General features: G+C 44.1%; 2 protein-coding genes across 2 annotated transcripts in view; one reads left to right on the plus strand and one right to left on the minus strand.

The window, feature by feature from the left end:
- ABCA5 (ATP binding cassette subfamily A member 5) overlaps positions 1-1,122 on the minus strand; it is a 40,147-nt gene extending 39,025 nt beyond the window's left edge. Inside the window, exon 1 of the mRNA XM_064522797.1 lies at positions 1,062-1,122. The gene's annotated coding sequence lies outside the window, so the exon portion shown is untranslated. The remainder of the gene's footprint in view (positions 1-1,061) is intronic.
- Positions 1,123-14,848: 13,726 nt separating this feature from the next.
- MAP2K6 (mitogen-activated protein kinase kinase 6) overlaps positions 14,849-24,952 on the plus strand; it is a 51,863-nt gene continuing 41,759 nt past the window's right edge. Inside the window, exon 1 of the mRNA XM_026099020.2 lies at positions 14,849-15,187. Within this exon, the coding sequence (XP_025954805.2) occupies positions 15,172-15,187 (16 nt within the window). The 5' untranslated portion in view covers positions 14,849-15,171. The remainder of the gene's footprint in view (positions 15,188-24,952) is intronic.

Consider the following 24,952-nt stretch of genomic DNA (forward strand, 5'->3'; position numbering starts at 1 on the left):
GAATGCTGAGTAAATACAATAGCATAATTTGAGCTTCAAGAAAAGTAACTTATCTTCATCTATCTAGCATTAAATATAACAGAAGGCCTGTCCAGGACTGAATTTTTCTGGTCACTTTGATGTTTGCTGTGGTCTCCTTTTATACTTAAAACTAACTTTAGCTACTTGTATTTATATTCTACCCAGAAAGTTTTGAAATCTTGGCAGTTCAGGGTATTTTAGCACAACAGCCCCTCATCAGTAGGTTGACACCTCTTGTTGAAGAGCTCAGAGCTTGGTATCTACAGCAATAGCCCATCTTAACACAACTCATAGCAACGGCAAAATGAACAGTGCACAGAGCACTGAAGTGGTCGGTCCAAATCACTGTGCCCTTCTACGCAACGGAACATGCAGATGTTTCAGACTATGTCATATGGGAGGATAACAGGACCTAAAATACATTCCGGTTTCAAATAGATGACTCTAGCAGCAGTAACTAACACCCATCACACTGGGCATCGTTGCAGTTTCTGGAAAACATGGCATGATGTCAGTGTGCCACAAAGCACACGTGCTGCAGAATCTAGTGGAACAAGCAAGTCAAAAACAATCCTCAGAATGGGGAGAGAGCTTGCATAGAGTAATTATCACCTAAAGTACTTCAATGCTTTTCATCTTCAAAGCACATTAAAACCATTACCTAATTAATTTTTACAACATCCCTGTACGTTCAGGTGCCTTAAATATAATCTCCATTTATAGATACAGAAGGCCGGGCAAGAGTTACGCAATTTGTTGAAGGCCAAAAGGAGTCTCCATGTGAGAAAAGGATGCGTATTCCCTATTTCAAACAGTGGCAATCAGAAACATCTCCAACTTTTACTTCTTGGCAAAAAAACTTTCAATTCAAGAGAAAGCAATTTTACTTCCTTAACTGATGTAATGTTTTAAGCACCTAAAACCAGGCAATGGGAATTATGCAACAAAGCTGCATGAATATTGAACAAAGGTTCAACAGGTACAAAGTATCCTATCTTCTTTACAGAAACTTAGACTACAGAACTATAGTTGCTACTTACCTCAAAATGGCAAAGCTTTCACTTCTACATCAGTGGTCTTTTCATCAACATCAGTCAAGGGTACAGTCCATAACAAACATATTGAGAGATTACACCTGGCAAAACAGTTAAGCATTAGGGAAGAGACAGTAACATTTGTGCAGTTATTTTAAAATTTTGGATGTTTCTTCTCCCTGCTGATGAGGGAGTTGTGTAAACACTCCATAGTTGAAACAATTGGTGCTTAGACTAAATTACAAGAGTTTGACAAGAGAAGGTAAAATACTTTTCCTGAATAATCTGTGGAGTAAGTTTGAGCTGGAATTCTCTTAAAGATAGCAGGTAATTCATGAGGGGTGGCTTTGAGAACAGCGAGGTCTATCTGACCACCAAAGGGGCTGGGGGATCCAGGCTAGTGTGAGAACTGTGTTACCTGCTCGAGGAGTTTTCCAGCTAAGTTGGGCTACAGCTCTTGAGAGCACTCAGTGCTGAGCGTGAGGCTGCAAGCCCTCACAACTGCTTGAGCAGTTTAAGGAATTCAGAGTGGTTCCTTGCAATAACGTTTGGCAACTTTTGTGCCAGATGGCAGGAAGTTTTTTCTTCAGTTATAAGGCAGCCCCAACCTTTTCTCTTTGCTTCAGTGGTTAGTCTATCTTCAGTTTCCACATAGCCAACACCACCTAACTGAAGGAGATGGTTAAAAGAGACAAGAGATTCATCTAAGTAATGCTGAAAGAAATCACTGTTTGGAGCCAGTATAGTCATGGCTGAGGCTAAAGTGATAGTGTTTCACTAGCTGCTCCTTTGAATGCTGTTTCTGCATGGCATATATAAACTCTATCTGCTTGGTTAAGTTTGGAATACATAATTCAAAAATTTAAAGAAATCTTTTCTGAACCCAGTATCTTGCCAGTGTTTATGCTAGTAAGTCTCAAGTTTGCTTTCTGTATACAAATGACTGACGGCTCATGACAAAACGGTGAGATTTTTTTCCAGTTCTCATCACACTCTGCTGATTTACTAATCTACGTTGTACCAGGAACTCTGAAGCCATCGCAGCACATGTAGAATAGCACTTCTTCCCTGATAAACTGCAGATGGACATTCACTTTCTTTCTGGAGAATCTTATGGAAATGCTTCACTGAATACTTGTGAATTGCTCAATGTTGTACACAGCTGTTGGATTCTCACCTAAGGAATTTATTATGGAAATGATCATTCAATACGCTGAAGTTCTAATATGCTAATACAAAGTGCTTCAAAAAGGAAACATGAAGTAACTTAATTTCCTTTCTCTGAGTAGGTAGTGACTCAGCCTTTAATTTAAAAAGCAAACATCAAAATCACAAAGAACCCTTCTGCAAATTCCTGCTAGAGAAATGATCGTGCAATATATTCTACACCTGAATATGGAACAGAGCAAGAGAGAAATGCCTATGTCAGAATGGCCATTATTCCTTGAAATCAAATATGGGAGTTCCACGGATCCTTTGTTGTGCTGCGTAAAGAAGGAAGAACAAGTTCTGCATGCAGATAACAATCAGATGGCCAGAGCTGGAACCCTATACTTGGATTTCAGTTTTGTGGATCCCAGGTCTTCTCCTGTCACTACACTTTTGGCTCCCGCATGGCTTTTATGTCACAGGTGGGAAGAAGGTCCTGTTCTGACTCCTCTTTCACATTCATCAGAGAGTCTGCAGAAAACCTAGGAATGCTCAAATGATTTTGATCATGGATGCTGAAACTTCAGGTAAGCAACTGTTCTTTCACCATTTCTCTTTTTATCAAAGCACTGCAAAAGAGATTTGAGAATCAGAGGCCTACCACATACATTGCTCAGAGATTCAAATACAGACAAAACTGAACTCTGTTTTACATCTTCCTTTGGACCTACCATCTGCTTATTAACTGACTTGAATACTACTCCTTGCCCATTTTTTGTTAATGTTTAGATCAGTTTTCTCATGCAAAATGTTGGCTTGTGCATTGGTTACATTTGTGCCTTTACTCTGCTGCAGACGCTCTCCTGACCTTGGAAACGTCACTGTTGCAGCGGAGACTGTACAACTGTAACCTAAAGGCTACTTTACTTTGAGTATTACCAGTCTCTGGCAGGCTATTCAGGAGAAGATTACTCTGTCTGGACTGGATCTAAGAGTACCTTCACTTTCCAGAAAGCAGAAATAAAAAAAGAAACAGCATTTATACCATAAATCATACATGCTTTTGTCATGCTATAAGAAGGCACAGATGTTCTCAACCAACAAAAGGATTCTTCTGTACCCTAACTGGTGATCTGTAAGCGCTCGAACATTGTAATTCTCTTTAAGAGTACTGGAAGAGAGCTGGTGCCAGGTTTTCTGCTTGTGCTAACAGCCTGGTTTCTCACTGCTGCAGGATTGCATTGAAGAACTGTTCTTTTATTTCTTTGAAGGATTGCTATTAGAGACTGTGCCAGGTAGAACCAAATTATATATGAAAACAGAGTTACCCATTGTGTCCCAGTTCTATCAGGAGACAGCATTTCCCATGTGCCCTGCTTTTCAATAGAACATAGACTGGGAGAATAAAACCACAGTAATATGCTTGTGCCTTTTTTGTTATTGTTAGTTTTGTTCGGCTGCAAGTCAGTATGTGGTATGGTACATCATTATGAACAACAGGGGTGCCAAGCTGTAGCAGAAACCACATCAGAAACTGCTGCTGCTTCCCAGCTCAGTTCACCTATTGTAGTTTCGTCCTGACAGAAACAAAACAAAACTGTTAAAAAGGCAGATTGTCTGGAATTTTTTTAGGTTTAATTAAGGATTTTCATGCTGACCTGGATGTACCTGTCAGTGCAGGTGAAACTCGACAGCAGATTATTTAGGCCTTTCCTTCAGGTCAGCTATTCTTCCCTCCTTCATACAAAAGAAGTCTAAAGGGGCACTCAGACAGTTGCCATGAACAGTTTAATCCAGAGACCACCTCAGAAATCAGGTAGCTTTGCTTGTGAACCATTATTCCATCCTTTGGAGCAGATGCAACAGCTCATAAGAAGGCAGAAAATACTTTAAAGAAGAAATAGATTCCATGTTTACTGGAAAGGATGTGCTTGCATCAATAAACCTGCATATAAGCACAAAGATGATGCATCCACATGATCCCAGACTCTGTCAGGGAAGCTCTTCAACGGTAATTCTGAGCACCTAATTTAGAGGCCTAACTCCTTTTCCTGAACTATAAGGAGGTTAAAATTAAACTGTGTGAACACCAACCTCCTTCTGTATTTCCTCTGTACTGTTTTTAAAACTCTGCAGCCAGCATACCTATTTCAACACCCCAGCTGAAGTGTGTTTTGCCAGCCTACCAAAGCCATGAACTCTTTGCCACCAAAACTTACTTGAAATTTAGACGCAGGGCATGATTATGAAGCACAGAGCAATACTGACAGCCATTTATACCCGTGGAAAAAGAAAAGAAGTTAAAGTGCTGTTCAGAACGGCAGTATTTTGCACCTCAATAAATGGTTACCCAAAATGCAAGTCCTTTAAGAGTCAGTTTTGCTTATGGCATGCAAGCCATCCTGCATGAACAAAATTTTATTTTGTGCCTTTATCCACTTTCTATGACAACATTAAAGCTGGCTCAAAATATAATTTCATAAAAGAAATTTCAGTCTTGGCCTAAGACCTGGCACAGAGAGTTTCAACTCAGAATAAACTTTTATGGGAAGTTAGAAACCTCTGAAAAAAACTCAAGTTTTCAAAATGAAGCATCTACAGCCTCTTGACAATATTAGTGCCAGAGGATACAAGGATAATACATACATTGTATGCAATGCATATAGAATACTGTAATTATAGCCATGTCTATACAAACATATATTCATTCTGGTCATGAATGATACCTCACATTTGTAGAAAAAACAATCAAAATGCCTATTTTAAATCAGTTTTGCAAAACAAGCAGAATTGTATCAAGTTCTCATCCAGAAAATACCAAAGGGCAAACTGCTTTTTTGCTCATACGAACATTAAGCAAACTCTCATTTTGTCCGGCTGCGGCTGAAGAACCAGGCTAGCTGCTGAGGGAGAATCGTGAACCTCCCTCAGGTAATCGCCGCCAGCACTGGTGTCAATTTGTTTTCTTAGGACTGGCAGTGCAAGGATGCTGGATAAGCAGTCATGCAAAATTTACACAGGGCAGAGGGGTTGTTCTGTAGCAGGCTGTTTTGAAAGGCAGGATTTTATTTGCCTCACAGGAGTCTAGCGCTAAGCAAAGGTGTCCCTCTAGTTAATGAAATGCAGCAGGAAGCAGGTGCTTTTCACCACTGTTCATACTGTGTATGGCAGCATCTTCTCAACTCAGTGGTTGTCAAACACTTGCCCAACACTAGTTATGTTCCTTTCCCAGTAAATTTTGCTGTATAGATTATGAAGTATAATTTCCTGTTTTAGGTAAGCGCAGCACTGGCTGACTTTGTATTTAGGTATACTCTAGATATACATGTCATTTAAAGAAAATTATGCTTCCTGCTGCCAACCCAATAAAAATATCCCTTCAGACAGAGGCTGCTACCTGTCCTTATTTAGCACTGCTTTTCTGAGAATCTCACATTTTGAGCTGCTAAACCTCATTCAGCAGTGTTCGAGAACATTTTTATAGTAGATTCCTCCTTCTCTTCCTTCCTTTTCCTGGCTGTCGGTTAGGCATGATCTTCTAGCCCTCAATATTTGAGCAACACAACTCCTTCCCTTGTACCTTCAGTACCTGGAATTTCCAGGTCACCTCCTCTCCAAAACCTGGGCAGGCCCAGGACAGCGTGTAGCATTACAGCTATTACCAAAAAGGCAGCTGGCAATCACAGCTGAGGCAGGGCTGCATGCTCGGCCAAGAGCTCCAGCTTTGGCAAAGCAGTCAGGCAAAGGAGCTCCAAGGTGCACGGCTGAAGTGGGCAGCGAGGCCCCCAGACACGACAGTTAACTTCAGAGCTTTAGCCCCCCCTACAAAGCACAGCTCACAAGTGATCTTCACTTTCAGCACATGCTCAAGGCCTGCTGATGTCAATGTTTATATTGAGTCATTCAAATTTGTATCGTGTTGAACAGGAGCACAAAATACTACCACAGGCTTTTGACAAACTCTTCAAATGTATTCACAAAGAAAACAGGCTCCAGTAATTAATGTCAGATCATATTACCCTGGGAGCTACATAAATATAATAAAGGTTTAATAAACCACCTCAAGAAAAACACTCATGTGGTGGTTGTTGTACATACAGAATGATAAAGACCATCCCTACCCTGAAGAGCTTACAGGCAGGCTCTAGTCTGGCAGCGAGGTTTGTCTTGGGTGCATTCCCACACAAAGCCCTCTATTCTCGCGGCACTCAGAACTGGAGCCTAAAGCCCTTGTAAACACCTATCGCTCACTCGCGTGCGTGGTACTTTGCATGGGGCTAGCTTCACTAAGTCCTCTCACAAAAAGCCCCTTGATAGGAGCATGTACAGACAGAGCTCTGCATCTGATGGGGGAATCCAGAGCAAAGAATGATTTATGGTTGAACTCTTTTTTCCAAGTAAAACAGCCTGCAATTCATTTTGTTTCAAAAGCTAAGGGCTTGGGGTAAGGAGCTTTTAAGCATTAGTCCTGAGAGTTTATTTCTTGTCAGCTTGATACAGGCGCCATCTTTACTGGTGGAATGAAGGAGTCAGGAAAAAACAGCAAGAGACAAAGTCCAAAGTACAAAGCAGTACTGCAAGGTGAAAGAAACATACCTAAGCCAGTTAGAAAGCCGCTGCTGAGGAAGGATATGAGGCAGGTGACTTGCTATAGACCAACATCTATTGGGCCAAAGGTTGTGACTACATCTATCATGGAGTTAAGAGCAATCAAATCACTGTTACTGAGCAGCATCGCAGGTCTGGTGGCTCTTGCTCCCAAGGTACACATCTCTGTCCTGCCCCCACCTCTACCTGCCTAGGAACAAGAGACAATTGCACCGAGATGAATGCAATTCAGTTGGCATTTATTTAATTATGCCAAAAGGCACTCATCTTAAAGGAACCTCAAAGGAGTCATTTAAAAGCACTCTCACTTGGCTCTCTGTATAGTGTGTATGCTGCTTTCACTAAGCCTTATGAAAGGGGTAGGATATTTGTGCATGGAGAAGTGCTTGCCTTTTCTCTACACAGACACAGCCAAACAGAATTTAGAAGGTCAAGAGTCTGAATTTGCCGATTACTGCTCCTCAGGACAAAGCCAATGAACACTGCTAGATGTTCAAATGAGGGCTGGCAAAGGACCTGCAAGTCTTAATACAAAGGAGACTGAAGACTGCAGCTACAATCCCAAAGATATTTAAATTTCTAACTCCCAAGTGGAGCTGAGCAATCACAGGCCCAAGAATATGAAGCTCTCTGGGTACTGTCTCAGAGAGGCTGGCTGATGTACACCGCTGAAACAGCTGCACTGAAAGGACCAAGAGCAAACACTGCAATTCTGGCAGAGCACAAAAGGTCTGCAACTAAAGACTGAACTAAGTGCTCATATGACACATAAAGGATATATTTTGGTCAATTACTTAACCAAAATAAACAGGGAACCTATTATATATACATGCATGTAATACAGAGAGAAGGAAATCCAGACAGGAAAAGAGTAAGCAATGTATTAGCATCAAAATCCACACTAGCAGTCAAAAAAAATAAAATAAAAAAGATACAATGCTTAGCTCTGCCCTAAGACACATGAGAGAGGGTACGGGAGCTCTGATGAGAGCTTTCTACATGTCTGCATGCAGGGTACATGTCTGCATGCAGGGTACATGTCTGCATGCAGGGTACATGTCTGCATGCAGGGTACATGTCTGCATGCAGGGTACATGTCTGCATGCAGGGTACATGTCTGCATGCAGGGTACATGTCTGCATGCAGGGTACATGTCTGCATGCAGGGTACATGTCTGCATGCAGGGTACATGTCTGCATGCAGGGTACATGTCAGGGCACAGACCTCTGCATGGCAACACATCAAAAATGTGACCATGTAAAACACATCTGGTGAAATTTCAGGCTTTTTATGAGACAAAAATGTCAATCAGAGCACATCTGTCTGTCTTCTGATAGCAAATTCCAGAAAAAAAGGACATGCAATATAAGATATGCCATATAAGAACACCTTCTGCAGACAGTGATATGAAGCTGCTTTGGTTTGTGTGTCTCTGAGTACTAATATTTAAAAAAAATCCTATCTTGCTCTTACATCTTAAGGTCAGCCTCTTTTAGCAATTCAAGATATATCCGATAATTCTTGCACCTCCATTTCTTTATCCCATTTGTTTAGGTTAAAGGAGACTAGTCCTTTCACCCTCACCTGTCCTGGAACAGCATGCTCAACCCATTATTCTTATCTACCAGTGTTTACAGCTCTAAGACTTCATTATTATCTAGGTTATTTAAGTTGTAAGCAGGCTTTGCTTATGAGGGTACTGACTTCTATGAGCTGCACGTACTTCATGGATCATGTTATCCTATATGAATTCCTCAGCTATCTGGTTAAAGCCACAAGACCACTTTCACCAACTCCCTATTCTACATGCACTGGCATAGTGTAGTTTAACTTCTGCTAACTGCAATATTCTCCTGTTCTTTCGATCCAACTATTTAAGATATTAAGTGAAAAAATGCACTATGTACTAATGGCTGTAAGAGAAAATGCTTGAGAAGAGAGAGACAGAGGAAGTCCAAACAAAAGGTAAGATGTAGCTGAACTCTCAGGAACTCTATTTGGCTTTCAAAATGCTCACAGCCTACAATTCCCTTTAAACTGGAGAACAAAAGAATGCAGGATATCATTTTGCACCATTCAGGCTGGGAAAGAGCAGATGGTCTTTCCTCCCATAAGCTACTAGTTGCTTAGGATGGCTCATTGTTTATCACCTCCTCTCTTAGAGGGCAAGCACCTTATTCTCTTTAGCATCTGCACCCACTATTTGCTTTGTCTTTTCTTCAAGCTCCTTCCCCAGACGTTCCCTTGGGGGCATCCCTTCCTCCAGCTAGTCCCTTTTGTCTTGGAGAATCTCCTATAGTTTATCTTCTATAGCAAAGGGCATTTCCTTGTCTGCCTGCCCCATATCAAGCATACCCTTTACTGTGCTTACTCTTACTATTCTTTGTTTTCTTCTGGCATGGCCGTATCAGAGCTTTGTACCCCAGAAGCATTAGGGAAACAGCCGGCAGTGCTGACAGCTGCGATATATCAGCAGTAAGACAGAGGAGCAGCTTACCTCTCAGCACTACTGCTGCACACCTTCTCTGAACTCAAGCCAGCACCACTGCATTGCTTCTTATCAACTTTGGTTTCAATGTTTTCTTCAAAGCTATAGCAGAGCTGTCCACTTAAATAGAGAAGAATCCAGAAAGCGTTCAGTTGGTGTGGGCATACCTTCCCTCTCCACATCCAGTTACTTTGCTTCTTTATTGTGGCTCACCGCTCTGTCAATTAAAAAAAATTATAGGATATGTCATGGGGTACTGTCTGGGGACAGGATAACACTTAATGTCATTCTCTTGCCTGGTGCTTCTAAATGCCATCATCACACTCACAGGAACAGACTAAGCCAAACCCTCTTCATGCTTGCCCCACAATATCCTTCCTTTTCCACAGTTTCCATTCCCATGGAAGGAGATGATAGCTGGATCAGCACAATCCAATAAAAATGCAAACCGGAAATAAAGGAAACAGAAATAGTCACTGAGTGATTCTTTAGAGGTACTGTTGGAGCTCATCCCATCTTCCTGCTCTGTGGAAGCTGACTAACGAAGCTCCTTTGCTCTGCTTGATTTCTTTATTGGTAATGTGTATTGTTTTTGGAAGATCCCACTTCCCAGGCACGGTGACTTCTATCCTTCCCTGCACATAGTTGTCATCCAAAGTACACAACAGCTTTAGAGGCCAACTTTAGAGTGGCAATAGTTATGGCATATTTACACTGTGTGACATTCTGTAAAAACTTATTTTGAGAGCAAATATCTGGTCTTGGCATACAAGAACCTCAGAGGTGTTTCAGACACCAATTTTACTCCTTTCTGTTTCACACTGTATATGCCATAACAGTTATAAACCATACATATGAAGAGCATGTGGTAGACCACAATCTGTGTTTTCTAAACGTCAGCATAAGAATTCTTAATGATGGGATGTGAACTAGGGAAAAGCATATTCCTTCCCACTGAGTAAGAAATTGAAATACAGAGATAAAGAAACTTGACAATAGTCATGCAAGAGTAAAGTGGGAAAATTTTAAGGAAACAGCTTTAAGCTTGCCATTGTGTGCGAACAGATTGCTGGAATTAATTTTTGGCCTGTAGATTATTCACAAGCAAACATTGAAACTGAAGCTTCTAATTGTATTTTTACTGGACAGAAGTGCCACATGACATAGCATGCCTTCCAAGTGCCCTGATCAAAGCAAACACCGAAAATGAAGTCTTCATATTTAAAACATACATATTTCAATGTAAATCAGTTTACAAATGTGATTAGATTTTTCAGTAGTGTCCTGAAGCCACAGCATGTTTATCAAATTTCTGTGCAGCAAATTCATTTCATAGCATAGTAATGAAAAAGCAAGCTGAAAGCAGGAATAAACAAACCATAGACATGTATAAAATTTGAATGATTATATACAGATAGTAAACACCACAGGAAAAAGTTACTGTCAGACAGATCTGGAAATCAGATTCTTCATTCAGCCTTATAGATTAATCATAAAACTAAGTTTCTTTTCATTCCTTGGAGCTGCTTTATTTTCAGGCAGCTTGCAGTATATGCTCTACTTAATTAGTTGTCCAAAACTTCTGTGGGTTGCGGTTAAGTGTTGCTTGTAGCATGTGAACCTCCCAACTAGCAAACGGTGATCAGAATCAATACCGACTCCACTATAAGCATTACAGATGCTTAAGGTATGCCATACAAGCGTACATTAATGGACCATGAACAAAGCAAATAATAGCAGCAGATGCCCTCTGATGGTTTATCACCGTGATACAGAATTAACATATCCTACGCTCTGACATTTACTTCATGTAGACAAACCGGTAAGTTCCTTTATAAGAAGTCATTGCATAGGTCTGCATACAGACATGACGCTACTTATTGACAAAACAAAATGCTTAAAGTTATGTTCCTACTAATTTAATTATATGAACATATAGGCTTGTATAATGAACCTAGTTATTCTGTCCACCGCCTTTCAGTTTTTAGATATGTAACCATGCAAGAAAGGATTTTTCTGTTCTACTTCAACATCTGCTCTGATGAACTAACTGCTACACAGCTAATCAAAGTGTTCTATTATAAACAAACCAGGCAACCAGCAACTCAAGCTGTGTTTAAAAATTACTTTAAAAGTGCTCAGAAGACAAATGGCCTTTTCCACAACTCAAAAATGCTTTTGACCAAAGGAGATGGTTTGAAAACCAGAGACTTGAACCTGCTACTGAACAGGAGCAGGCTGAATCTTAGCTAGGGAAAAAAGAAACTTGGTCATATTATCTACAGAATTTAGAATTTAAAAGTGAAAAAGATATGTCACTGGGAAGCTAAAAGCAGAGGCCTTCACATAGAGCTAGCATAAAGGCTGGGCGCTATGTTCACCAGAGCAATCTTGCTGTCAGTGCTGCTTCATTTAACAATAGAGATAATAAAAGTCTTTTGGTACCACTCAATTCAAAGTTGACATATTAGCTTATTCACAGCACTGTGGGCTTGATGCAATTTCTAAGGAAGTCCACAGGAGTTTGTCTATTGAGACTAGTTCTAGTTACACCAGGTCACACTTTGACATCATCATTTGTGTTTTGATCAGGGATGGATTTACTGCAGGCACCAGGGAAGGCCTGCAGCTCTCTATAATCGCCTGGTGCGGATCATATGCTTCAGGGCAGCAACTGTGTTGCTGTACAGCCCAAACCTCACCATCCATACCACCTCCGTCCCACCTTATCCTGCCAAGACTTGTCCACGAGATGAACTCTGTACAGAGTCGAACCATATGCATATGAATTACTGCACAGCACATGACATATGGACAAGTCTTTGCAGGTTCCAGGCTCAGACTAAACTAAGCCTGGAGAAAATTTTACTCAGCATTGGCAAGGTACCGCACAAGAGTGCCCTAATTTCAGTGAAGGACTGTAGGCAATACTGCAGTAATACTCAAGTTGCCCTGCATGCCTATGGGGTAGGGGGAATAGCGAAGATAAAAATGTACATTTTAATTGTTTTTTACATTTGGTGGATTTGAGCAATTCACCACGTTTCTGTGTTCTGCTATGCTGTCCCAGCCCATGTGTGCAACGGAGACGTCCTGGAATGCAGGACTTTGTCTGCCAGCCAGCGAGGGGGCAAGCAGAATGCTTTGTAAAACTGCAAAGAAAAAGGACTCCACCCTCTATAGGAAAAAATGCATTAAAACAACTGAGTTCTTGTTCTTGCTTGATGGATGTTCTTCGAATGGCCATCCAAAAAATTCTTCATGAATATCAAAGCAAGAGCACTCATTTTTCCCCCACATGCAAGTTAGCCTAACAACCACTCATTAGAAAGATTACAAGTCAAATTAAGAACTATAGCTTCACTACACATCCTCATACAGACAAGGTGCACAGGACGCAGTTGGCTTACTATGGCAATACTCAAAAGCTACCCATGCTGCTGCTAGTTTAGCTTATAGCTACTGAATTGTAACACTGCCATTTGTAATGTGTTAGTTAAGGGTTTGTCAGCATTTCCATCGTAAACCTTTCATTTCAGGGATTTATTGCTTGGCTATAAAGATCTGCTCTAGTTGGAAGTTTGGCATGAAAGATCACATACAGCAGCATATTTCTCTCACCCCAAACAATCACTTTCAACATGAGAAAGTTATACAAACATATTACTAATTGAGGGTTACAGTCTCCTTCAGATTTTGGCCCTTACAGCTAAAAATGGCAAAATCCTGATGAACTACAGCCTAATATGATCTCAGTCACTAGGGGAGTGCTGGGAAACAAAACAGTGTGAGGTTGCAGTATAAAAATCTGCTACAATACACATTTTCCAGCCCATGAAAAAAAGCACTGGTAGCACTGCTTATAATTACAGATGTATTCTCAGTGGAACCTTTTTACACGATTTTATACCTTTGGCATCAATATTTTGCTGGAGCGTAAACAGACATCTTTGCCACTAGTGTAGCTGTAAGTATTTTTTCTAAGGGCCCATTTCTTCGCACCTCTTCTCCCCAACCCTTTCTTATTTTTACCTCCTCCAGTGTTCCATAACAAAACATGTATTTAAAGTGTTGCTGTAGGAAGGCCTATCTTTTCTTTTCCTTAGGGGCTTTTTTAAGGTGGGGTTCTTAAGTATGGCAGGGGGCACATTTGCGGCTGCCCATCTAACACACTCCAGCATAACTGATGTCCTGATCACTGTCCATCCCTCCGGGTGACGCTGCTACCCATCGCACTGAAAGTACCTTCTGCTCGTTATGATGGTTTTCACACAGAAAACTGCTGTGAGCCCACCGGGACCGAGCTGGCCGTCGTGGCTCTGACAGCAGAGTCACCACCTCAAATATTCCATTTCAGACTTAGGATAAACTTGCAACATCTGCTCCGCCTGCAAGGGGGGAAGAAAAAACAAAGATTAGGAAATTGTTAATATTATATAACATGTCTAAGAGTTGCAGTCATAAGTCAGGATGCCATTGTGCTAGGCATAATTGTATAATGCACTCGGCATTGTATAAACACAAAGCTAAGAGGCTCCTTTCCAAGGGTGCTTTAAAATCTAAAACCGGAGACAAAACGGAGCCCGCCTTTATTCTCTTTCCACTCTACTTTTCCGCCTCAGCATCTCTCGTTTTCATCGCAGCGTATCTCAGCTAGGCCGTGCCAAGAGGGACGTCGTGTCCGAGGTCACAGGCCGCCCCGTCCGCAGCAGCTCGGCGTGCACCTAGGGGCGAGGGTCCCCCGCAGGACGTGTGCTGGAGCGCTGGCTCCAATGGGGCTGCACCGCCTTCGGCGGCACGACAGCCTCTGCGGGAGGAGCGGTTACGCCACCAAACCCGTCCCGGCTGGCCCCAGAGCAGCCGAAGTCGAGGGCGGCCAGCCCGGGTGAGAAACGGGTGACGCCACCTCACTCCTCCAGGCCGCCGGCCTCCTCACACGCCCGCTGCTTGCAGGAGGCCGATGGCACCGGCCTCCCTTCCGGCCACAGCCCGCAACGCAGCGCGTTTTGGACTTAATTTCCGAGCCCCACAGTGCAGACCACGAGGTGTTTCTGTCAGGCGAACGTCCTCGCCGCCCCGCAGCAAGGTAACTCTTAAGATGACGGTGTAAAAAACACAGGCAGCGGGGGCCTCCCGCCCGCCCTCTCCTCACCGCACTCGCCAACAGGGCCGCATTAATTATTATTAAAAATAAAGGGGGGGAAGGTGATTATAAAAAAAGGTGGGGAAAAAGGCGATTTATTATTAAAAAGGGGGGGGGAAAGGCGATTTATTATTAAAAAGGGGGGGAAAAAGGCGACTGGCCCCGCTGAGCGCACCAGAGGACGTCAGAGAGGTCAGACTCCCTGCGCTGCCCAGATTAAATAAGCAAAATAAAATAAAATAAGAATTAAAGCCAGCCGCGGCGCTATTTCCGCGCCCCCTCGCCCGCCCCCGGGGGAGGCGGCGCCGCCGCGGCCGCGCGCAGGCTCCGCGCCCGCGCAGCGGCCCCTGCAGGAAGCGGCGCGCGCGGACTACAAGTCCCAGGAGGCGGCGCGGCGCCCGTCGGGAGCGCGCCTGCGCACTGCGCTCCCCCGATCCAAGTTTGGAGCTTTTAGCTGCCAGCCCTGGCCCATCATGTAGGTGCAGCAGAGCCTTCCCTACCATTGCAAGCAGGGGGGGAGGAAAACCCCCCACTTTGCAAGCTGCCCTGCAAAGTGTGCAATTGCACGGCCCCCCGCTGCAAGGAGACCTGCTGCAGCAAGTCAGGAAAACTCCAGTTGCATGAAGATTGAGCGCTTGCAGTTTGCATCTTTGTTGCAAAACTAGCTCCAGAAGAGAGGCAAGGCAAAGTCTTTTGTGCTCCCCTCCCCCATCAAAGCAAAGGGGAAAATGTCTCAGTCGAGAGGTAAGGCTCCTACTTCTGTTCGTTGCAAATATGCAAAAAGTCGTGCATGCATTTTTAAGTGCATGCATGCATTTTTCGGGATGCAATTGCATTTTGAAGTTTGAGGCTTTCAATGGCTCTCAGTTGCATTTCCTGTTTAGTATGTGCCTTTTTGCAGACACACACACACTCACACACACAGTTCCTGTAAGGCAGGGCTTGCAGTTCAGCTGTGCATTGACGTTATTTGAATTCTTCTGCGGGGATTACTGAGCCCTTTTTGCCTTTTGCACAGTCAGGACAGATAAAGGGTGTTGAAGAGCAGATGCATTCGCTACTGTATATATGCATGCAAAATGGGCACAACGCATGCGAATTGCAGATCATTTTAAGTGCAAAATTAAATGAAACTTTTAAAGAAGTCTGCGGAGGAGATGAAAGGTGAAACTTGAGTGGAGTTACCGGGAATTAAATATATACCTATGTTTCCATGGGAAAGTATTGTTCTTGTGCCAGGACTGAGATCATTTTCCACCGATTTCTCCTCCTTAATATTTGGTAACTTTTGGTCAGAGGCAGCAGTGTGGTTTGTAACACCAGATCGCTAAGAGCATGCAGAAGACAGCTTTATTTAGCATTTAGGAGCAGGGGCTCAGCACTCCGGATGGAGCAGGAGGGGGATATTTGGGTAGAGGACAACAGTGATTTTTACCAGCACCGTGGGGAAGGCTTGATCTTGCTTTTTAAGTTTGTGATTATTCAGGAGTTGCTTTGCCTTGTGTCCTGCAAGGGAAGGGGGGGAGCTGGCGGATTTAATATTACAAAAATGCTGTGGGAATGCAATAGTCCCTGCAAGACCAGGCTGCGATGTTTAAAGAGTTGCTGCTCTGGCCATTCATTGTGAAAATAGATGCACATATGTCAGTGCCTGGCCATGCAAATGCAGCTTTTGGAGCTTCTTCTAAACGCTTGGATTTCATTTTGCAGCCACTTATTCTTGTATTTTGCAGCAATTGCATATTGGGGAACAAGGGGGTGGAGAGCCACTGCATGGCCCAGGTGGGAGTGCGTTCTCCTTGCCAGAACTTTTTTTAATAGACATGCATGAAGTCAGTGGCCTTTCGCTATATGGCTTCCTAGGGGGACCTAGGAAGGAGGTGCTTTCTGAGCTCTTGCCACACAGTTTTCCTTTGCAAGAAAAATGTAAAGTTGTTGTATAATTTATTCCTAATTTGGGTTTGCTGCAGTCATCTTTTCCAGCCAAGTAGAGAATTGTAAAAGTTTCCAAGAGAAAGAGCCAAGGAAGTTTGATAATGCAAAACTGAACAAAAATGATACCCGCAGCACATTTGCGGGACGCTCGCTTGGGGCTCTTCTGCATGCAGGAGGGTCCCTGCGTGCCTCAGAGGGACAGGGCTCTGCTGGGGAAGGAGGTGCTGCTTAAGGAGCCCCCAAAAGCCTTGGAGGTGGGAGACACTGGTCAAGCAGCACTGGGGAAGGAGACCTGCGTTGGGGTCACTGGGGAGGGGGAGCAACCCCTCGTGCATGGCTTAACATGCACCCCGCAGTGCCCGGCACTGGTCTCGTCTCTCCTTCTCCATACCAGAAAAATGGGAAAATGCAAGTAGCCAACCCACAAAACATGATCTCCATGAATGGCATCATTCTTGAATCAGTTTTCCATCCATCTCCTGCTCTGCAATTTGAGTGGCTGAAGTTTGAATTCCTTGCATAGATAACTTTTCCAAGTTCAGCTGTTCAGGCTGAGGTTTTTCTTGGGAAGGGGTTGCAGTTCCAGGGTCTGCACCAAAAGTGTCATTCTTCGGGATGAATTAAACAAGGCATAACATGCCTTTTGGAGTCAGCTTGCTTGTGCCGCATGGGAAGTCACTCTTCAGGTTTCTAAAACACTAAACAGATTTGGCTGCTGAGCTGTGCAGCCTTCTCCTTATTTTGGGTTGTTGCCAAAGTTGTCCTGAGAAGTTGGAGATTTTTTTTTTTTAATGCTCTCGTCAGGGGAGCAGTGGGCAAGAGAGGGTCATTCTCTGATAAGACTATTCCATGCAACGAATCTCACCCTAGTTAAGAGCTCAAGATCACTCCTCAGACACTGTTTGCTATTTGAAGGAGCTGCTTCCAACACGACCATAGCATTTGCCTTAGAAGAGAAAACTCTACCTGGGGTTGTGAAGCAACAGCTTCACTCTGGTTCTTTCCATAGCAGAAAATAGCAGATGCTCACAGCACCTCGCTCGCAATACCCGGCCGCGTTATCAGTGCTCTGCGGGGAGACTTCCTAAGACTGTGGTCAGCAAAATACAGACCAAGGCAGAAAGACTGCTACCAAGCACCTGCATTTCGGTGCACGCGCGTTTCTACTTTCATCCCCCTTTTCAGTTGCAAAATGGTGTTTAGGTGGATGGAGCAATGTATGGAAAACGCAGTTCCCCCGAGCACAGAACATGCAGGCAACCTGTTCCTTACCTTTGGTGTTAACTTCACTCTGGACAAGTGTGACTTGGTTTTGATGGTAGTTCAGAAGAAATTGAGTTGTTGCCCAAATATGGAACATTTGGCTGCCATGACTAATAGGATATTTTTCTGAAAGAAAAAAATGCAGAAGTCCATATTAATTACAAGCTAAACACAGCTTGAAGCCATAAATATGAACTCTTGTGACAACAGATACAGTCAAGAGTCTTCCAAAAATCATTGTAATGGATGAATTATTCACTTAAGCCCACATCAGAGAAAAAACTGTAAATATGCAAATTTTCCCCTTCCCTTTTGCAATTTCAATGGAGAAAGTTCCCATTAGAGCACTAATTCATAAACGGTTCATTGAAATGAGGTACATTTAACTAAGTGTTGCTGCTCATTGCTCTCATTCTTAACTCTTGCACTTAGTTGTTTCAAATATGATTTTTTGCTCTTCAGGTTCCAAAGGGATACTGAAATTATGAGAAACATGTCCCACGTGATGCAGGCTGAACATGTACCCTATGGACTTTGATCAAAGGCACTGCACCTATTCAAAATACTGCTTTTTAAAGTGCTCTTTTTTTTCCCCCCCAGCTAGAAATGTCAATGGAACAGATGTAAAACCTAAATGGTAGCTTAAAAAAAAGCATCCTGGGTAGATGGCAGGTTTTCACTAGTATAAAAATTAACCTTTCAGCATTGTGAAGATCCCTGTTGGTTGTGCAACGTACAGCTTGCCTACTCAGCAGCACCTCCGAGCTTCTTGCCCTTACCAGCCTCCCCTTGTGCAGTCCCTTGGCAGGGGAAGGGTTTGCAAAAGCAGGGTGCACAAAGACCTGCCACCGTCAGCAAGGTGCCAGTCTAGCAAGGCCTGGGCCAGCAGGAGCCACCAATTGCAGTTCAAGGTTTTTTTTTTTTTAAATATATATATTTTTTAAAGAGAATTTAAGAATTGCTCTTCTACCTTGCTGCCCATACCATGTCCTCCCCAGCTGTGGTGGAGCACATCTGTGCATACTTTGGCCCAGAGGAGGGTCTTGGGGGCCTGCAATGAGGAGCAGCCCCCAAGGAGCCTGTGTGGCCATGCGCAGCAGCGCTCCAGGTTGCAAGAAGCCAGAGCACATTTGCAGGGTGCCCTGTCCCCACGGCCACTCGGCACCTACTGCACACGTGCTCGTGGGGACAGCAGCTCCCTGGTGCTGGCCAGGCTGCTCAGCAGCCACAGGGACACTTACAAGCACTTAAAAACTGTAAAAGTAGTTGTAGCAACAAAAGCAATAAATTGCAGAGGAAAAGGAGTAGAGACCCATTTTCTCCTCCCCACTGCAGTCAGTGTAGATCTCCCACCACCACGCTAAAGCATTGCTCAGTTTTTACTTTAGTCACCAAAACCCTGAGCTTCCTCTGGGGCGAGCTCCCCCATGACACACACGGGCTGTTAAGGTGAAGTGAGTGATACGCGATTAAAACCACAGGAGCAATTTAGAGAGATGAGACACTTGATTCTTGCAAGAGCATTGGCATTAATGGAGTACGATTACCTTCAAAGTCACAGGAACTGTTTGCCAATTGTGTGTACTACAGCTACAAATAATAACCAGGATGACTGAAAAATAGTTTTTCCCCAATATGGGCATTCAACATCAACTGTTTCTCTTGCTAAAAAGTCATAAGACATTTGGAACCACCTCATCTAAAACAATTCCTATCCTTTAAGGTTTAAGAATTATATGGTGGCATTGGGAGGAAAGTTAAAAATAACATGGGATCTTCCATAGCACAGGAGCATGAGCTCCGTTGCAGGTCTCCGCTGTGAACATGCTTTGAGGACCACAAGGCGATGGCAGCACTTTCAGACAGCAGCACATCAGAAAAAATAATTCTGACCAACTACAGTAAAGGCAGTGGGCTAGAAGGCAGTGCATGCAGATGTCACTGCAGTTGCTCCCATTTCAGGGACAATCGATGCATTGGAAAAGTTCAGCAGCGTATCCGTACGGCTACCAGGCTCACGGAAGCAGCATCATTATGTAATACGTTGAGTCCATCCCAGGTGGCTGGATAAATTGTGACTATTCTTTTAATTTTAGACATGGCCAGAGCTATAATTAAAAAAATGTTTCATTACCTGTGGAGTTACTTAGCTCCCTTCCTTGGGGCCTGTCTGGGAATAGTTTAAGAGATTAGCATTATCAGCTAGAGCAATGTTAGCACTAAAGCAGATCTAGGACCCTGGACTCCTGCCACATTTGATATTATGTTCTGTGGTGAGAGAGCTGGTGAAGGCCATTCAGCAAAATGCCCATATTTACTCAGTGTGCAAAAAAGATTTTTTGCTTTTTGTCTTCCAAATCCACATCATTTTGCATGCTGACAAATGCAAATGGAAGAGCATCTCTTCCACATGGCGATCCTGGCTCAGTAAAAAGCAGTTTGGAAGGGGGAAAGCCCAGAACTCTTGCCTGTAGTTATTTTTTTTGCCTCAAAGCCAAAATTAAAGCTATCCTTCCTTTTAAGCTAGAAACTCCAAACACTGGGTTGACATTTCAGAGTTCATCCCATCATTAAAGTCTCTAGGGTGCTGAAGTACTTCTGAGTCAGCTCTACTTTGGAGGTGTTGCAAGCAGATGCTCGACATCCTTCAGCAGAGCTTTGGGAAGCCGCTCACACGTCTCCACCTTGCAGTGCCAGCCAGGCTCTGGCTGAACATTGCTCCAGAGTTGCACCTGGTGTCAAGGGCCCAAATTTGTATGAATGCAGGGAGGACTTTGGGGTAGGAGCTGCTTGGGCTCCCATCCCTGGAGGTGGCTGCGGACATCACTTATGGGGCTGCTGCAAAAAGCCATCCTGCATGCAGCCAAGCCTGGGAAGCGTGCAGACAGCCAGAGGCCTTTGCAACTCAGATACGGTTTCATATTTATAAGAAAGATTTCAGAGAAAGAAAACATTTTTTCCTGTCAGAGCAGGAAAACTTGACTGACCCGAGCTGATCTAGTTTCTTGCTGTTTGGTTAGCCTACTTAGCTTGCAATTTTATAATCACAGCTAGATTTTTCCCAGCCTACTCCGCACAGATCAAAAAATCATTAGGAGAAGCTAAAGCCCAAGCAGCATCCACTCTCCCTGCACTCAGATGAGACTGGTGGAAAATAAAGCAGTAGAAGTTGCAGATGAGATGCCAAAGATAAGGCAGCAACAGAAGATAAGTGCAGGAGTCAACACTTCACTGGCTGCCGTAAGAGGCCTTTCGTGAAGGCTGAGTAAGCCTAGGCTTCGTAGCCGCTTTTGAAGGAGAGTCTTTCTCTAAACAAAAATACATAATGGCACTCCATGAAGCAATGCTTATCAGTGCCAAGTGGCCTTAGGGCATCATGTGTCTGTTCTGCTGTGGAAGACCCAAGCAACATGTTTTTGCACTTACTTTCGTAATTTAACAGGGTTTGATCATGAAATTTCTCATTCATGTGCTTTCAGCAGGGCATAGCTCAGTTATTCATTGGTTTGACACTCAAGCAACAAGTTACATTATTACACACAGCTTTGTGCCATGTTATCATTTCGCATGTTTATTGCTTCTCCAGTAGTTCAAGGTCAGATATAGAAAGAGACTTAAAATTCCATCTTTAATGGCTCTAAAGTAAGAGTCCCCATCTGGAAAAAACAAAACTCGGAATAACAGGGTCATTGAAGAGAAGGGAGGAGAAAATTTTTTTAAAGGGTAGCCCAGAATTGATTACTTAGTTTCCCTAGACTTGCTCCATTATATCCTTTCTCATTAACTCTCAACACACCACATCCCATTTCCTAGCCAGCAGCATACTGGGGAACCCCCATAACAGCCCACTGGACCCGCATGCTCACACCAGTAGCTGCACAGAAGAGATAAAGCCCTCCAAAAAGGGGTCACAGACGAGAAGGTCCTTTTGGGACAAGCTGTGTGCAGAGGTTTGTACAGCGCCTAGCACTGCCCTTGGCACAACAGACCCTGTCACCCTGGGGCCCTTCTCCAAGGCTGCCAGAGTTATTTGAGGCACAGTTTCCAGCCTTAATTTCAAGGCAACTCAGTGGTGCTTTAACTGCCTACAATTAGTGTTTCTGCAGCACTGGAGACCCTAAGAAATAAAGCCAAGTTTGGCTTCATAAAATCTGGATTTTTTTTCTTTTAAGCAGCTGATGCAGCCTTTTAGAAAAGGAAGTGTTAGACTGATTGTAACATTTATGCATGCTACTGCCCAAGATTTAAAAGCAGAGGGATGTTTGACATTTATTGTAGTTTTATTTGAGAAGCTAAAGCACCTGTAGGATCCAAGAACAGCTGTCCCCCTTCTTTTGCATCAACAGGAAAAGGCAGTGACTTTATGTGCCATCATTAAAACACCAAAAACCCTTTAGGCACAGCTACATCTTAAGCAGAATTGTTGAAGCACCAAGTCCCAGCACTGTCCCCAAACACCTCGCCAGGAGCACAAGCTGCAGCGCAGTGCCCTAGCAGGGTCCCCGAGGGGACAATGGGCCCCCCAGCTCCTGCACCAGGCCAGGATCTGGCCAGCTGGCACTGCTGGTGGTGTCGATGCACAGGCAGAGATCTGAGCTTACTTCCAAACCCCAGGCAGAGTTTGAAGCAGCAACAGAACATGGAAACTGAGATAGTTTTCATTGCAAGCTTGAACCTCGCTGAAGTTTCGGAGGGAGAGGTGTGACCTTAGCCTGCAATACCCTCATGCAGGTTTGCTTCTCTTAACAGAAAGATGCTGATGGTTGATGCTGAAGCTCATTCCCAAGCAGACCTTAGTTGCTTAACTACTAATTAAATGTTTTCAAAAACCACAAGATTGACCTTTACTGCATGCCCACAGATTTTTCTTATTTAACAAGCCCAGGTTGACAGAGTAGCCTATTAAGGCAGAAGAAAGGCAATGCTCTAGATACTGTTGTTTTTTTCAACCTGTTCCAGAGTGTTTTCAGCTTTTTTAGCTGTAAGAGAGAGTAACCATAATCCCCTAATAACTGCTACCATGAGAAACCAGCTTGGAGATGGTGAGAGCTAGGATTGGATAAGGCAGAGTCTGATCAGATAGTTAACACACCTAAAACCAAAGTTTGCTCAGATATCTCTGCAAGAAGCCACAACAGCTATTATATGCACAGGTACTTAGGTAACCTATTCTGTATGATATAGGGCTGTCCTCCAAGAGATACCCTCTGGAAAAAATAAAGGCAATTAACATCGACTGACTTCCTTACCTTTCCCAAGGACACCAGTAATGTGCTTATTACTAATAAAACTTGGAACATCTCTACTGAGGGCTTGAATTACTGCCAGAGAATCAGTTGTACAAATTAACTAAAAGACCAGGCTGGTGCACTGCATAAAAGGACATCGCAGAACAGCCCACTGATAGAGCAGCATCCCAAGCAAAGGGAGAGCCCAAAATAGTCCCTGGCAGCTAGAGGGAGTGACACAGACACGGCAGTCAGAGATTATTAGTAGTAAATTGCTTTCTGAAGATAAGAAAGGCTGAATTCACAGCAGGCACCTTTTGGCAGAGCAGGACCTTTGGGCTTGCATCTCTCCAGCACTTCGCAGGGGAGACATGCCACCCAGAGCTCAGGGCTCTGTCCTCGCTTGTACCCATCTGAGCAAGGCAAAATAGCAAGCTTTTTTCCATGTGGCATGACTAAAGTTTCATTCATGTCATTAGGAAGCTTCCTTTATAGCTAAGCATGTGATTTTTTTTTCCCTCAAAAACATTTGGTACTTCCCCCGCAAGAAATCAGAAGCTTTATGTCTGATAAGAGGCTGGAACAGCTTCCCGCAGTCGGAGAGCAGTCCTCTGCTCACCCTTCCTGCGCACACCTCAAAACAACGCCAGGATCTGCAGCATTAAAAAGCACTTACTTTGCCTTGTCGGAGCCTGATTTGGGGCCCATCCTGCAAGAGCATCTCCCCAGGCAGCACCTCTGGCAGAGGGGCTCTGCCCAGGGAGGACCTTGCTTTATAAAGGCATCGCTGCAGCTGAGCTGCAAGGAGCAATCGGGAGAGTGAATCAGAGCAGATTCAGAGCAGCTGCAGCCAGCAAGGCCCTCGTTTGGAGGGGCTGGGGCCTGAAATTTTTTTTTTCTTCCCCCTTAAAAGCTGAATGTGATTTTTTTTCATATTCTGATCTTGAAAGTATTTATGCATGTGCTGAACTTGCAGCGTGCGAGTCCTTCTGCGGGAGTCAGTGGGACTGAATGTGCCTGCAGTCGAGCACACGCATAAGAATTTACAAGGTTGGGGATATATTTTGTCCCGGTTGCTAAGTAGAATGGACATTATGGGTCTATGTGGATGATTTATACTACCCTGCTTTCTCTTGGTTTGTTTTTTTTCCCCATTTCTGCTTATCTAGTCCTGCAACTTGGAAAAAAATACTGTTTTTGAGAGCGTGTGTGTTTATAAGTCGAACTACAGTCTCGCGCAGTCTTGCGCAGGGACTTCTATAGAGGCTTTGATAGAAAGGCTTATAAAGGGAGTTTTGTATTTATGGCTCCTGATTTAGAAGGCTGGGTGGAGGGTTGTAACCGTCCAAGGGGGTGCGATCCAAGTGGACCTGCGCAGATAGAAAAAACCCGCTCGGTTGCGTCGGGGCGCTTTGTCGGGGCGAAAAACGGAGCAGCCTCGCCGTCTCCCAGCGCGGTGCCGCGTCGCGGTGCGTTTCCTCGGCGGGTTCTTCCCCGGATGGAAGCAAAACCCGCGTGATGGGACCCGGGGACCGGCCTCTGCCGATTTCTGTCGCCGCGGTGCGAGCACACGTGTGCAGCCCGTGCCCGCGCGCCCCGCGTGAGGCTGCCCGGCCGCCTGCTCGGCCGCGTTGCCAGCAGAGGGAGCGTGAGTTAGCTCCTGCCATCTGCACTCCCCAGACCTGTCAAATCCCAGCTCTAGCGGTTTTGCTCCAAAAATCAGCAAATAAGCTCATAAACGGGAAAAAATAAAAAAGCGCGAGAGGGCTGTTGAGCGGGGTGGCACAAAGGCAGAGCGGCCAACGTCTTGACCGTTGTGAAAACTCAGTCGCGATACTGGGCTGAACGTCAAAATAAATTCCCCGTGACGACGTTCGGAGCAAGGAAGCGGATCTTGCTCCGTCTTTGTGCAGCGCACAGCAGCGTTTCTCCGGGGGTGTCTTGCACAGCTTTGGCACTGTTTAAACCTTTTGAACCCGGAGATAATGTTTTCCCGTGAGGAGCAGCATGACAGTGGCAGGTTAAACTGTGGTCTAACATAGCGCTTCTAGTGACGAGAAAACTTCAGCACGGGGTGAAGATG

This window comes from Dromaius novaehollandiae, chromosome 18, assembly GCF_036370855.1.
Source record: "Dromaius novaehollandiae isolate bDroNov1 chromosome 18, bDroNov1.hap1, whole genome shotgun sequence".
NCBI lineage: Eukaryota > Metazoa > Chordata > Aves > Casuariiformes > Dromaiidae > Dromaius > Dromaius novaehollandiae.